At 44.0% G+C, this 13481-nt stretch overlaps 1 protein-coding gene across 6 annotated transcripts in view; it reads left to right on the forward strand.

Moving 5' to 3' along the window:
• Positions 1-13481, forward strand: part of KALRN (kalirin RhoGEF kinase) — a 737253-nt gene that overhangs the window by 329187 nt on the left and 394585 nt on the right. For all 6 annotated transcript variants that reach the window (XM_062209080.1, XM_062209015.1, XM_062209004.1 and 3 more), the window contains exon 7: positions 9956-10147. In XM_062209080.1, coding sequence (XP_062065064.1) covers positions 9956-10147 — 192 coding nt within the window. The remainder of the gene's footprint in view (positions 1-9955; positions 10148-13481) is intronic.

Genomic DNA, 13481 nt, shown 5'->3' on the forward strand with positions numbered 1-13481 from the left:
CCCAACAGCTGGGACAATTCTGTTGAAATATAGATTCTGATTCAGAAGGTTAGGAAGCGCCTAAGATTCTGCATTTCTGATTAAGCGATGCTGACACCACATACCAAACTCTGAGTGGCAAAGCCTTATAGAAGAAAGGGCGTGGTGTTAAAATACTGATGATCATGCTTCCCTGAAGTCTTATACGCTCTGATCAGAACCATAAAGGCAGCCTACATTACTCCTAACCCAGACAAGCTGCAGTGTTTCTAGTCACTCCCCACTGGTGTTCCCAAATCTAATTCCAGCTGTACCCACACTATTCTACCATTTTAATCCTGCAGCCATGCCTCATACAGACACCCACCCTTCCAAGGAAGTTCCACTCAGAGCTGAGAAAGGGGAGAGAGGATGGATTCTGTTTTCTAAAATCTGCTCCTGGGTTTCCTGTGGCCTTGGACATATGGCCAGGCGCTTGTTTTCATCACTGCTTAATGGTTTGTAAAGCAAATGCTGGAGGAAACATTGCTATAGCAAGCCAGGCCAGAGGAACAGAAGGACTCATGAGCCAATGTTATCTTTGCTGAGCACCGGAGCTATTCCAGGTCCTTTCCTGTCTCTGCCTGACAGTGACAGATGGCTTCCACATGGTATGACCTACTGTTCGGCCAGACTTGACCACACAGTCATTCATCAGTTGCCCTGTTTAGCCCCCCAGAGGGCATCCTGCAATTTGTGGGAGGCACAAGTTGGAGTTTTCGTTCAGAACTCATTACATCTCAGAGCTGTTGTGGTCAAGTCTCAAGCCTGGACAGCTCTACTCCAGATGTTACTATCCCTGTGTCCATATGTTTTGAGGTGGGATCAGCAGGTTTACATGGTAACATTAAACTAATTAATCATAAGATGATACTTTAACAGCTTCAGGACCCTAAGTGGGTCCTTGACTAGCAAAGATGTTAGTAATGCATATGGGATTATTAAGTGAGAGAAAGAAGGTGAGGTTGAGCTTTTTCCATTGTTTTGGCAAAGTTTCTATTTTCTTACTGATATTGAATGTTACTTGCAAAGCCTCTGAAAGCTGTATGGGAAAATCTCCAAATCCTTCCCTTATGGCTCTCCTTGAGTGTGACAACATAAAAATGTAATATAAGCTGCCGGGCACAGAAGAACAGTGGCAATAACAGAGGGGTTAGGGGTGGCGCTGTGGTGTAGTAGGCTAAGCTTCTGCCTCAGCACCAGCATTCCGTATCAGCGCCAGTTCATGTCTTAGCTGCTTTTCTTCCAATCCAGCTCTTTGTGTATAGCCTGGGAAAGCAGTAGAAGATGGCCCAAGTGCTTGGGCCCCTACACCCATCTGGGAGACCTGGAAGAAGTGCCTGGCTCCTGATTTCAGATGGGCCCAGCTCCAGCTATTGTGGCCATTTGGGGAGTGAACCAGCGGATGAAAGACCTTTGTTTCTGTTTCACCCTCTCTGTAACTCTGCCTCTCAAATAAAAAAATAAACAATCTTTAGAAAAAAAGCCAGAGGGGTTGTATAATGTAGGGATCAAGAAGCCTGGGTTCTGTCCCCTTCTGCCTCTTTCTCTGTGACTTTAAACATGTCACTTGATTGAGCAACATTTATTTTTTTGACAGGCAGAGCTAGACGGTGAGAGAGAGAGAGACAGAGAGAAAGGTCTTCCTTTGCGTTGGTTCACCCTTCAAATGGCCGCTACAGCCAGTGTGCTGTGGCCAGCACACTGCACTGATCCGAAGTCAGGAACCAGGTGCTTCCTCCTGGTCTCCCATACGGGTGCAGGGGCTCAAGCACTTGGGCCATCCTCCATTGCCTTCCTGGGCCACAGCAGAGAGCTGGACTGGAGGAGGAGCAACAGGGACAGAATCCAGTGCCCCAACCGGGACTAGAACCTGGGATGCCGGCGCCGCAGGCGGAGGATTAGCCAATTGAGCTGCGGCGCCAGCCATTGAGCAACATTTTTAAGTACTTAGTGTATTCTAGAAATGTCTGGGTTCCTTTTAACTATAAATTGAGATTGTCAGATTAACTTGGCTTCTAAAAAACTTTAAGTAGTTTTATATACTTTTCCTTAGAAAAGCAGTATTTGTTCATTAAAATCTTTTTTCACCCTATATAAATTGTACTTGTTTATAGAAAAGCTTTACCAAAAAAAAAAAAAAGAAGAAGGAAAAGCTTTACCAAAGTCAAAAGAGATTGGGAAACTTGAATATTTATAGCTTTGATAGAGTACAACCTGGAAAATTCTATTAAAGATATATTAAACATTGTAAATTAAAATTAAAAATATCAAATCTATAAAAATAAAAAATACCTAGAAACACTTACCATTATTTATAGAAGATAAGAAAGAAACTAGAGTAACCTTTGTGCCTCAATAAATGAATTGCATTGGATAAAAATAGGAGATTGGACATAAATTCCCTTAGCTCATAGATGTCACCCATAGACAACTGATGTTTTCTTTAAAAATTCAGTGGGAAGGTAGTATTATCCTTTCTATAGTTTTAAGAGCACTGTTCCCACTGCTTTTTTTTTTTTTTAATTTTTTTGACAGGCAGAGTGGACAGTGAGAGAGAGAGAGAGAGAGGTCTTCCTTTGCCATTGGTTCATCCTCCAATGGCCGCCGCGGCCGGCGCGCTGTGGCTGGCACAACGCGCTGATCCGAAGGCAGGAGCCACGTGCTTATCCTGGTCTCCCATGTGGTACAGGGCCCAACACTTGGGCCATCCTCCTCTGCACACCCTGGCCACAGCAGAGAGCTGGCCTGGAAGAGGGGCAACTGGGACAGAATCTGGTGCCCCGGCCGGGACTAGAACCCAGTGTGCCGGCACCGCAAGGTGGAGGATTAGCCTATTGAGCCACGGCGCCGGCCCCCCCACTGCTTATTAAAAATATATATGCCATTTCTTACTCTTTACTATGCACAAAAGAATAAAGATGACAAAAAGACCCTCAAGAAAAGTTTCCACCATACTGCATTCTTGGCACAAAGTAAAGATTCAATAGCTGGTAACAGTTGGATGTGCTTGCCTGTTATGTTCAGCTTTTTGATTTAACATTCAGTTTTCTTCTGACCTTAGTGATTTTGCTGAGTCCCATGGCCCTTGGCCCATTGTTTGCCTGGCCTTCCTCTTTTGACTTCTGGATTTGGAGAGTCAAAGTCTGGAGGGCTTGTGGAGAGGACTCAGCCAGCCCCATTTAGAGAAGTAACCCTAAGTGGTAGGCCTCACCTCCTGTGGTGCTCTGACAGGTGGATCAGAACTTTCACTGTGATAAGAATGGTTCAAAAGCTGTAGTCCAGCTAACTGGTGTGGAATTGAGAACCCTGTGCTCAGGAGTCATTCTGTGCAGGGTTGACACAGTTCTTTGGTGACTTCCCTCTGCCTTGCTGGGTGTGAAGACAAGTCACATGGCCCCTAGACCATGAAGTAAAGAACCCACACACCCAGCTTGGGGAGGAGGCTTATGTACCCCCTTGCAGTACAGTCCATGGTGAGCAGAAGGATCTGTCCCCTTGTACAAGGATAAGATGTTCCCACTTCTGAGTGCACTGGGTGTGGCTCACACACACAGTGGCAGTGGAGGTACCTCTGGAAGCCTGCCCCAAGAGAAGGGTGCAGAAGGACACTGTGTTGAAAGAGCTGGAAAGGTACATCATAAACTGATTGTGAATTTTCTGGTTGCTCTGGGTCAAAGAAAAGCTTGCAAGACAACTCAGGTCACCACACCCTTAACTTCTGGGGCAAGCGTGTCTGCTTGCTGAAGTGTGTAGTGTGTAGGGCATGGCCTGTCAAGCAGCTAGGGCAGTTTTGACAGCTGTTGGGCTGGGACATGTGGCAGACACCTGTGGAAAGGGCCTGCTCCCAGGACTGGTAGGGGTCTTTGTGGCATGTTCTCTGTGCAATGCAATGCAACTTTGCACTACTTATTTTGCTTCTTGTTAGAATAGCTGCTTTTTCATTTTGTTACACTTTTCACTAATACTTTGATTTGGTTTGCACAACTTAGGGAACTCTTACCTATCTGCTGGAACTAGATGAAGAAAAAGATGTGGCATTCATTTCACAGTTGATTTAATGCCAGACAACTAGCTGGATGCATTATGCTATCTCATCTACCCACAGAGTTTTGATTCGGAGTGGGGACCAATGACCACAGGAGAGTAAAGTTCACCCTAGCTTTCAGGAGTGAAGTTAATGGGATTCAAATAAAGCACACAGTTGGCAATTATCTTCTCTTAAATCATCCCTTGACCCAGAGTTTAATGCTACCAAAATGATAGCTTGCATCAAGTAACCATTTCTAGAAGAACTAGTATCTCTTCTAGAATATACCACACACGCACAGAAAAAAACTTCATTTAAAGGAAAATTTAGCTGATTTTCTTATTCAAAAATTATCATGATCTTGCAAGAAACTTTGCATGTAGTCATAAGTCTGGAGCCAGGTTCAAAGTGGGAGCACTTTTGGCAGAGCTGAAAACTTTCATCAGGATTCTGTCAAGCAATTTTTTCAAGAGAATGGCTCTGTGCTATTGATGTCAGTTAATTATAGCAGGAGATGAGGCCTCAGGAAAAGGAACCCTCAGTCCTGTGGTCTCCAATGAATGACTTAGAAAATTAACAAGAAAATGGGGAATTTTTGTAGGTAGCAAAAGTGGGGACAGGGTGTCAATGTAGAGAATTGTTTAGTTAGTGAGGTTTTGCTTTAATTTGTTATTTTTCCTATTTGTGATCAAAAAAGATGGGATGGAGGACAGGCTTTGAGGGGAGGTAGGACAGGATGGGTGATGCAAAATACCATTCCACAGGTAGGTTGCATTCTGAGAATTGAGCATTTCACATCTTGGACCATGCCATGCTTTCAACAATGATAATAGTAATAGCAGCACTGCATATACATGGAGCTTAAATTGAATAAAACCAATTTGAGGAAGGGGTTTAAGAGAGTACTTGTCAAATCAGAATTATTGAGCAAGTTAGTGTCTTCTGGCCAGGAAGCTGCTTAGTCTGGGCCACTCAGCCCAGGGGGTGAAGCTAAAGAGGAGAAGGGGAGAAGAGCAGCTGGCCCATGGCACCAGGAGCCTGAAGAACTCAGGGTATCCAGCTCCAGCTTTGCTGTGAAACTACAGGGTAATGAGCACAGCATGGATAAGGTGCGGGGCCCATTGACATTACAGCTGAGCTATGCCTCTGGGCTGGTCAGTACTCCTCTCTTGGCCTCCTAGAACCAGTACGGCTCACTCAGAAATGGAAAGTCTGAGGTCACTTAGTTCAGCTCCCTCATTTTACAGGTGAGAAAACAGGTACAGAAGAGTCAAGTGACATCTTAAGTGAATACCAGAGCTTAGGTGTCCTAACTCCTGGCCCAGTTTCTTGGATGTCTGTGGCTGACTGACAGCTCTGCAGATGGAAAGGCATTTAAGGCTAGCTGGAAGAATGGTAGATCCAGGCATATGGGAGAGGGTGGATGGGGCAGCTGGTGGGAAGCAGAAAGGCTATAAAGAGCCAAAATACCCGTTCCTGCTGGCCACGTCCCCAGGACAAGCATGACTCCAAATGTTCCTTAGGCATTAGTAGTCACACAAGAAAAACCACATATGGCCCAACCAAGGCCATGAAATATCACTAATGCCTAATGACCAAGCACCCCAAGTTTTAAGACTCTTAAAAATATTTATTTTAAAGAAGGAAGGGAAGGAAAAGAAAAGGAAAAAAGAGGAGAAGAGATCACACCCCAAATGCCCACAACAGTCAGGGCTGGGTCAATACCGAAGCAGGGAACTAGGAACGCAATACAGGCAACTCATGCAAGTGGCAGAAACTCAATTATTTGAGCTATCACCACTGCCTCCCATGTTCTGCATTAGCTCAAGTGCTAGAATCAGGAACCCAAGTGCTAGGAATTGAACCCAAGCACTCCAGTGCGGGACACTAACATATGTTAACCACTAGGCTAAAATGCTTGCCCATAATCAGATTCTTAATCCATCTTTGGTTTTTTTTGTTTTTGTTTTTGTTTTTTTACAGGCAGAGTGGACAGTGAGAGACAGAGAGAAAGGTCTTCCTTTTTTCCGTTGCTTCACCCCCCCAGTGGCCGCTGTGGCCGGCGTGCTGCAGCTGGCACACCACACTCATCTGAAGCCAGGAGCCAGGTGCTTCTCCTGGTCTCCCATGCGGGTGCAGGGCCCAAGGACTTGGGCCATCCTCCACTGCACTCCCGGGCCACGGCAGAGAGCTGGACAGGAAGAGGAGTGACCGGGACAGAATCCGGCGCCTCGACCGACCGGGACTAGAACCCGGTGTGCCAGCGCCTCAGGCGGAGGATTAGCCTATTGAGCTGCGGCGCCGGCCCCATCTTTGGTTTTTAAACTCGCTCTTTCCATTTAAGTTATTGGAGACCTTCCCTGCTATCCCTCACTGCTCATTTGGTTTGTGCCGACCCTTGTAGCCAGGGACAGCTGTAGTTTAGACTCTGCTCATTTCTCTCACTTCTAGGATAAAGGAAAATAAGAAAGATGATGGTGAACTTGGGCAGTGTGACCTGCCTGGGTGGTTTGATATTCCAAAAATGGGCTTTTGGAAGAAGAAAGAGCAAGTTCATGAGTCAACATTGTATTTATCCCTCTATTGTGAGGAATACTGCCTCTACCTCTTTTGTGAAACACAGTCATTTGTTTTAGTAAGACATTTCTCTGCCCACTGATAAGGAAACATAAAAGCATTTATTTTGCTAATCTCTAGAATGTGAAATGTAAGCTGTGGTCTTTTTTTTTTTTAATTATTTTTCATCTGTGATCACAGGCTTAAGGGTTGAAGGGGACCTTGGAAGACTGCCAGTCTTCCCACTCTAGAGCAGGAAGCCCCCTTCCAACATCCCTGCTAGTGGTTCAGATCCTCCCTCCGAATCCCCACAGTGAGTTGCTGCTACCTCTTTAGAAGCACTTATTCCATTTTGCTTTAAATTATAGTTATTTGAGGACTTGTCTTACGTCTCAGCTGTGAGACCCTGAGGGCAGGGGGTGGGTAGGCAGGATTCCTGTCTCCTTCCCCTTTGATCTTCCACAGCCCCCAACACAGAGCCTGGCCCATTCTCCATAAATATTTGAATGAGTGACAAGTTGTTAATATTTCCAGAGGCAGCTGCAGTGGGACATTTCTAATAGCTAGAACATTCTTCCTAAAAGTAAGCAGGAATATGCCTCCCTATGCCCCCTAGGTAGGAGAAAAAGTAAACAGTTGGTGATGACAAAGAGCTAGGTATCCATAGGCGGTACCTGGGGCCAGGGTAATGTCCTGCTGCTGTTGCTTTTTTTTTTTTTTTTTTTTTTTTTTGCATCTGAGAGCCTTTCTTCAGGACAGGAAAAGTCAATATCCTAGATAGATCTGAATAAATTGGGGATGGGAAAGCATGCAGATTCCAGGCTTTGTATCCAGTTTGGAATGACAGCTCTATCAGACATTGTCAGTGTCCCACCAGTAACCCCTCAGCCTGCCCTGGGCATCATCTGCAGATGATTCCCATACAAAATGACAACTTTCTGTATCTCTGCCAGGCTCACTCTGGCCTCGGGAGTATTCTTAGCCTGTGTGTGGGTCAGGCTGGAAGTGCCAAGGAGCAATGAGACTTAATGCATAAGTAGCCCAGATTCCTCACCTCTCAGTAGGACAACTTGAAGGTGTGTTTATATCCTAGAGTCTTCCAGAAGGTATCAGGAAGGATTGAACTCCAGTTGCTCATAGCACTAACCCATCTATCAACACATTCTTTATTTATTTCCTCTCTTTCCTTTTTGACTTCCCTTCTCCCCACTCTGCTTCCTGGTAACATGCCCAACTTAACTCTGTCTCTCAAATCCTTGTCTCAAGGTCTGCTTTATAGAGAACCCAAATGAAGACAATGACATGAGCAATCAGTTGGGGGGGAGGGGTCTCCATGTTATTCCCTTCAAAAGCAAAACTGTCAAAATTAGTACATGCTTTTCTCCCTCTTTCTATCTTCTTTTTCTCTAAGTTCAAAGTTGTGGTTTTTTTCCTACCAGTTCTGTAAATAGAGCAGAATCTGAGTCCTAACTCAGAAAAAAGGGCTAGTAATGGTTCTGAAATCTTTGAAGGACAGTTGTTTCACATGACAGCGGTCAGTAACATTCTAGCTCTATTAAGGAAATGCACTTTGTCAGAAAGGTCTGGGGCCAGACTCAAAACAGAGATGATGCATGCGAGTCATTAGCCTTCAGGATGGATTTGTGTTCAACTACTTCACTTAACCTTTTAAACTGCCACAGAGACCTTTCAAATTAAGAGAGAACTTATCAGCTGGCCCAGGTTTGGGCTGGGAGTGCATGGAGGTTGGGCACAGCCAAGATGAATGGGACCATGCGGGAAACAGGAGAAGCAAATAAAGGGCTTTCATTAAATCTATCTAGTATTAATGAACTACACCTGAGCTAATAGAACCTAGGGAAATGCTGTTGCTGAAGGATATGTATTACCATTTGAGAAGGTTTCTAACAAAGAAAGATGGTGTGTAAACGACCTGCCTCCTGAGTCCTTCAGGCAGACTCTGTGTGATTCAGAAGACAACCCATGGCTGCCACAATATTACTTGATTGTTTTGACACCTGAGACAATTAATAGGAGTAGCGGCTAAAAATAACAATCATCACTGCTGTATTATGTTTGTGGGGTTTGTCGTTTGTCTTGTTCCTTCCTGGAGGGATTTCTGCTGGGCTGGTAGGAAATAACATACATGTTCATGAATTTTTAATTGACAAGCAAAGATGGGAATGAATGTAAACAACAGAAGATGAAAGGAGACAGAGGGGCCAAGCGAGCTCCCACAGATGCCTTCTGGGGTCAGGTGGGGAAATGTTCCTAAGTCAAGCAGAGATAAGAAGAGTTCCATAAGACCTTATTTTTAGCATGGAGAAATGTAGTGGCTTCTAGTATTCTCTTTATTTAAGCCTGACGGATGGTTAGTGCCACAGTTCCTTTGGCATGGGGAAGATGGGTGGGAGGATGGAGAGACTTCTTTGTTACATGACAGGAATATGGAATTATTGTCTTCTTTGCCTTCTTTGGTGCACTTGCACCCGTTGTAGCGGCAGCAATGCCCAGCTCTTTGCTGAGCAAGACAGACATACTTGCCTTCTCTATCTCATGCCCTAGTCTGAGCCATTGCTTCTTCAAAAACATACATATATTTGAAAGGCAGAGTTATGGATAAAGAGATCTTGCATCCTCTGGTTCACTCCCTAAATGGCTGCCCTGATCAGGGGTAGGCCAGGTCAAAGCCAGGAGCCACTAACTCCATTCAGGTCTCCCATGTGTGTGCAGGAGTCCAAGTACTTGGGCCAGGCACATTAGCTGGAAGCAGAGCAGTGCTTTGATGTGGGATCCAGCATCACATGGGGCAGCTTAACCTGCAGCGCCACATCCCTGGCTGGAGCTGTTGCTTCTAACCAAGTGCTCTTGGGAGTAGTGCCATCCCCTGGAATAACCTCCTAAGATGGTTGTTAGGATGGTCTATGTAATGTGACCATATTAATGCACAACAATAGTTGGCACAAGGGGTGCGTGTTGTGGCACATTAGCTAAGACTCCACTTGAGACACCCATATTGGATGCCTGGGTTCAAGTTCTCTGCTCTGCTTCTGTTTCAGCTTCCTGCTAATGCATACCCTAGGAGGCAGCAGATGATGGCTCTCTCTTTTTCTTTCTCTCTGCCACTCTGTTTTTCAAATAAATAAATAGTTGGTACAAAAATCTATGCTGGTTCCCACAATGCAAGCTCTCACTACTGTTCCTGTTATCTGTCACAATTTTGTGTTGCAGATAACAGAAAGACTTCCTTTGGGCTGAGAGCAGATACCAGCCCCCATCCCGAATATCTTTCCCAAAGTGAATTCCTTTTTAGCCTGCCACAGTAAGCAATCACTATCCTTTGCTTCCTAGAATGCCTATGTCAACATCAACCGTATAATGTCGGTGGCTTCCCGTCTCTCCGAAGCTGGCCATTACGCCTCTCAGCAAATCAAGCAGATCTCCACACAGCTGGACCAGGAGTGGAAGAGCTTTGCTGCTGCCCTGGACGAACGAAGCACCATCCTTGCCATGTCCGCAGTGTTCCACCAGAAAGCCGAGCAGGTGAGCTCCAGCACGTGTTGTAGCTGCCGGTGGTGGGAAAGCAAGGGGCTGGGGCCTGCTGGGAGCACACACTCTCTACCGAGAGCACCCCTTATCCTTTGAAAATACCAAAGACCATGCTGAGAAGCGGCAACAGTAACCCATGTTCCACCAGTTTCAGAGCCCCTGTGTACACAAAGGAACAGGCTTTGCTTGTAATGCAGAGAAGAAAGGACCCAGAACCTGTTTATATTCTGCTAGGTAGTTTATTGGTGGGTAGGTATGTGCATGCTTAGTGTGCATTCTGTGAGCAAAGACGAAGAGGGTGGGAATGAAGGGATGGATGAACTCAGAGAGCAGAGCAAGCAAATTTTACATGAAGCCCTTACTATGCATAATAATATTGTAATAATACCACAAGTAGAGATGATGATCACTTGTTGCCATTTACTAAGTGGCCAGGCATTGGTAAGTGACATTACTAGCCCATTTTATAGAGAGGAGCATCGAATTTCAGAGAGATGGGCTGACCTGCCTAAGATCTCAAGGTGTGTCGCAGCCTGGCTTGGACTGGCTCATGGAGGGCTAGTTGTTAAATTTTCGGGAATTTTGTGAGCTGGTTGTCAAATATAATCATTACTTAAATATAATAATTACTTAAAACTCAACTATATACATTTATAATTAAATATGTTGTAGTAAAAACAAAAGTGGTATAGTTGGTTCTCTGCATCTGTTGGTTGTGCATCCACAGATTCAATCAACTGTGGATTGGAAATTTATTTTTTAAATCTGCTTCTATACAGAACATGCACAGACTTTTTCTTGTTGTTCTCTCCACAACATAGTATAACTATATAGCATTTATTTGGTTGTATTAGGTATTATAGGTTATCTAGAGATAAATTAAAGTGTATGGGAAGGGTGGTGAATTTTCATATGGAGGTTCCATTTCAAGTGCCAGTTCAATTACCAACTGCTCTGCCTCAGATCCAGTTCCCTGCTAATGTGCTTAGGAGGCAGCAGATGATGGCCCCAAGTGCTTCAACCCTTGTCACCCATGTGGGAGACTTGAATGGAGTTTCTTGCTCCCAGCCTCAGTGTGGCCCAGCCCTGGCTGTTGTGACCCTTTAGGGAGTGAACCAGCAGATGGAAAATCTCTTGCCACCTCCTCCCCTCCCCTGCCCTATCATCCTGCTGCCTTTCAAATAAATAATTAAATCTTTTAAAAAAAAACTATAAAGCCTATGGAGTGTACATAATTTATATGCAAATTATATTATTTTATATGAGGGACTTGAGAATCCACAGGGGATCCTGGAACCAAACCCTTTGAAAGGCAGAGAGACACCATACTCAAAAATCATTACTTCCTGATTATATTCCTGTATTTTATTTCTATCTACATTCTTGAGATTATTTTTGCCTTTTTTTTTTTTAACATGGTGGGCATACTATACAATTGTGTGCTACTGATTATCTCTTCCCAACTCCTCATTTGGTGATGTCACATTTAGCTTGAAATAGACCAAGATAGGAATTTTACTCAATGGAAATCATCAAATGCTATGAACATTCAATTATTGTTTAATTGATTGTCTAAGTCTTAAGAAAATGAGGAAGAAAATGCAGACTAAACTTTAAAAAGAGTCATATCTGTACCTATTACATTGTAAATAGCACATAACATTGAGGGAATGGTTTTCTAGTAATCAAAAGCTAGTATTTGATCCAGCAAAGAAGGCACTCACATTACTGATGAATAAGTGATGTTCCAACATTAAGCCTTCAGGTGTTTTTCACTTTTATTTTACTCCTTAACATAAGAGAAAATATCAACAAGGATTTGTGTCAAAACTGTGCCTATTTGTCGATTTCAACCATAGATTGACTGTGGATACAAGACTTCAACAAAAGCATCCTGTGAGAATCAATTTGCTATATGTTACTCTTTGTGTTACATACCTTTTATATCAGTAAAATTTATAATGCACTTGTGCATATGTAAGATATACATACATATACATACATACACACTCATTTGTATATCCATAAACACGCATATATGCATACACACCACACACACATACATATATATATGTACATATATATATGCTGGTTGTTAAATACTTACTAACACCACTCTCTGTGACCCACTCTTACATGGAAGGAAGCGTGGGATAATTGAAAAGGGTCTAGACTTTGAAGCCAGACGTCTGAGTTCTATTCTCAGCTCCACTGTTCATTAACTTCGGCAAGTCACCTCAGCATTCTGAGCTTGTTTGCTCTCTCGCTAATGTGCAGCCAATCATAAACATCACAGGGCTGTTTTAAGAATTAAACATTCACAATGGCACACATGAGGTGCCCAGTGTGCTTACCAAGTGGTAGACATGTGGATTATTTGTTCAACACACTATCTTGATATCTTTTATTCGCTTCACCTGTGTTTTGTTCCACTTGCCATCTTCCAATGTTCTACAATAAATGCTTGAATCACAGGTGAACCGCAGTCCTACACTTTGACCTTTTGTGGAGATTTTTTTGTTTGCTTGCTTTTAAGGAGGTTGGTGGTAGTGACTGATTTTTTTTTTTGAAAGAGAGAGAACCCCCATCCACTGGTTTACTCAGTCCAGGTCTCCCACATGTACGGCAGGAAGCCAATGACTTGGGCCATCATTGTGGAGCCTCCCAGGATCTGCATTAGCAGAAGCTGCAGTCAGGAGCCTGAGGTGAGAATTGAACCCAGGCACTCCAGTATGAGATGTGGGCATCTTAACCACTAGGCCAAATGCCCACCTCTGGTTCTTTCGTAGGACTATGAGAATGTTGAACCTCCTGCTCTCTCTTCAACCTTGTCATTTGTATATTTTATTCAAGATTTATCCACATTGGCACAGAAGATAGTGTTTCTCTTTGTCTCCCTGGCTTTCTTTCCTTGAGCTGATCATTTTGTGGGATTTGCTATAGGACTCCTTTTAGAGAATTACAGAGAAATTCCAAAGGTCTAGAAGAGGTGCTCCTCCCATGACTGATACGAGAAAGTTGGGTTCTTCCCCTGTCCTCTGTGAAGTAGTTGTTCGCAGAGTAAAGAAGCTTCTGGGATATCAGCAAGTGTGTGCACTCTGATACTGGGTGACATCTGGCATTCTTCCAGAGCCCCTGGGAGCTGGCTTCATGAGTTAGAAAAAACATACAGAACGAAAAACCATCCACAACAGCCAACAGGCAGGGATTAAAAGCTGACAGTGACTCTAAGACAAGCTGTCAAACAACTTGAGAAGGCGACTCAGTGCCAGAACTCAGGATAGTGGAGGAGTTAACCTTTACTTGATGTTTCCTGACTTTGATTGGT

Source organism: Lepus europaeus, chromosome 2 (assembly GCF_033115175.1).
Source record: "Lepus europaeus isolate LE1 chromosome 2, mLepTim1.pri, whole genome shotgun sequence".
Classification (NCBI taxonomy): Eukaryota; Metazoa; Chordata; class Mammalia; order Lagomorpha; family Leporidae; genus Lepus; species Lepus europaeus.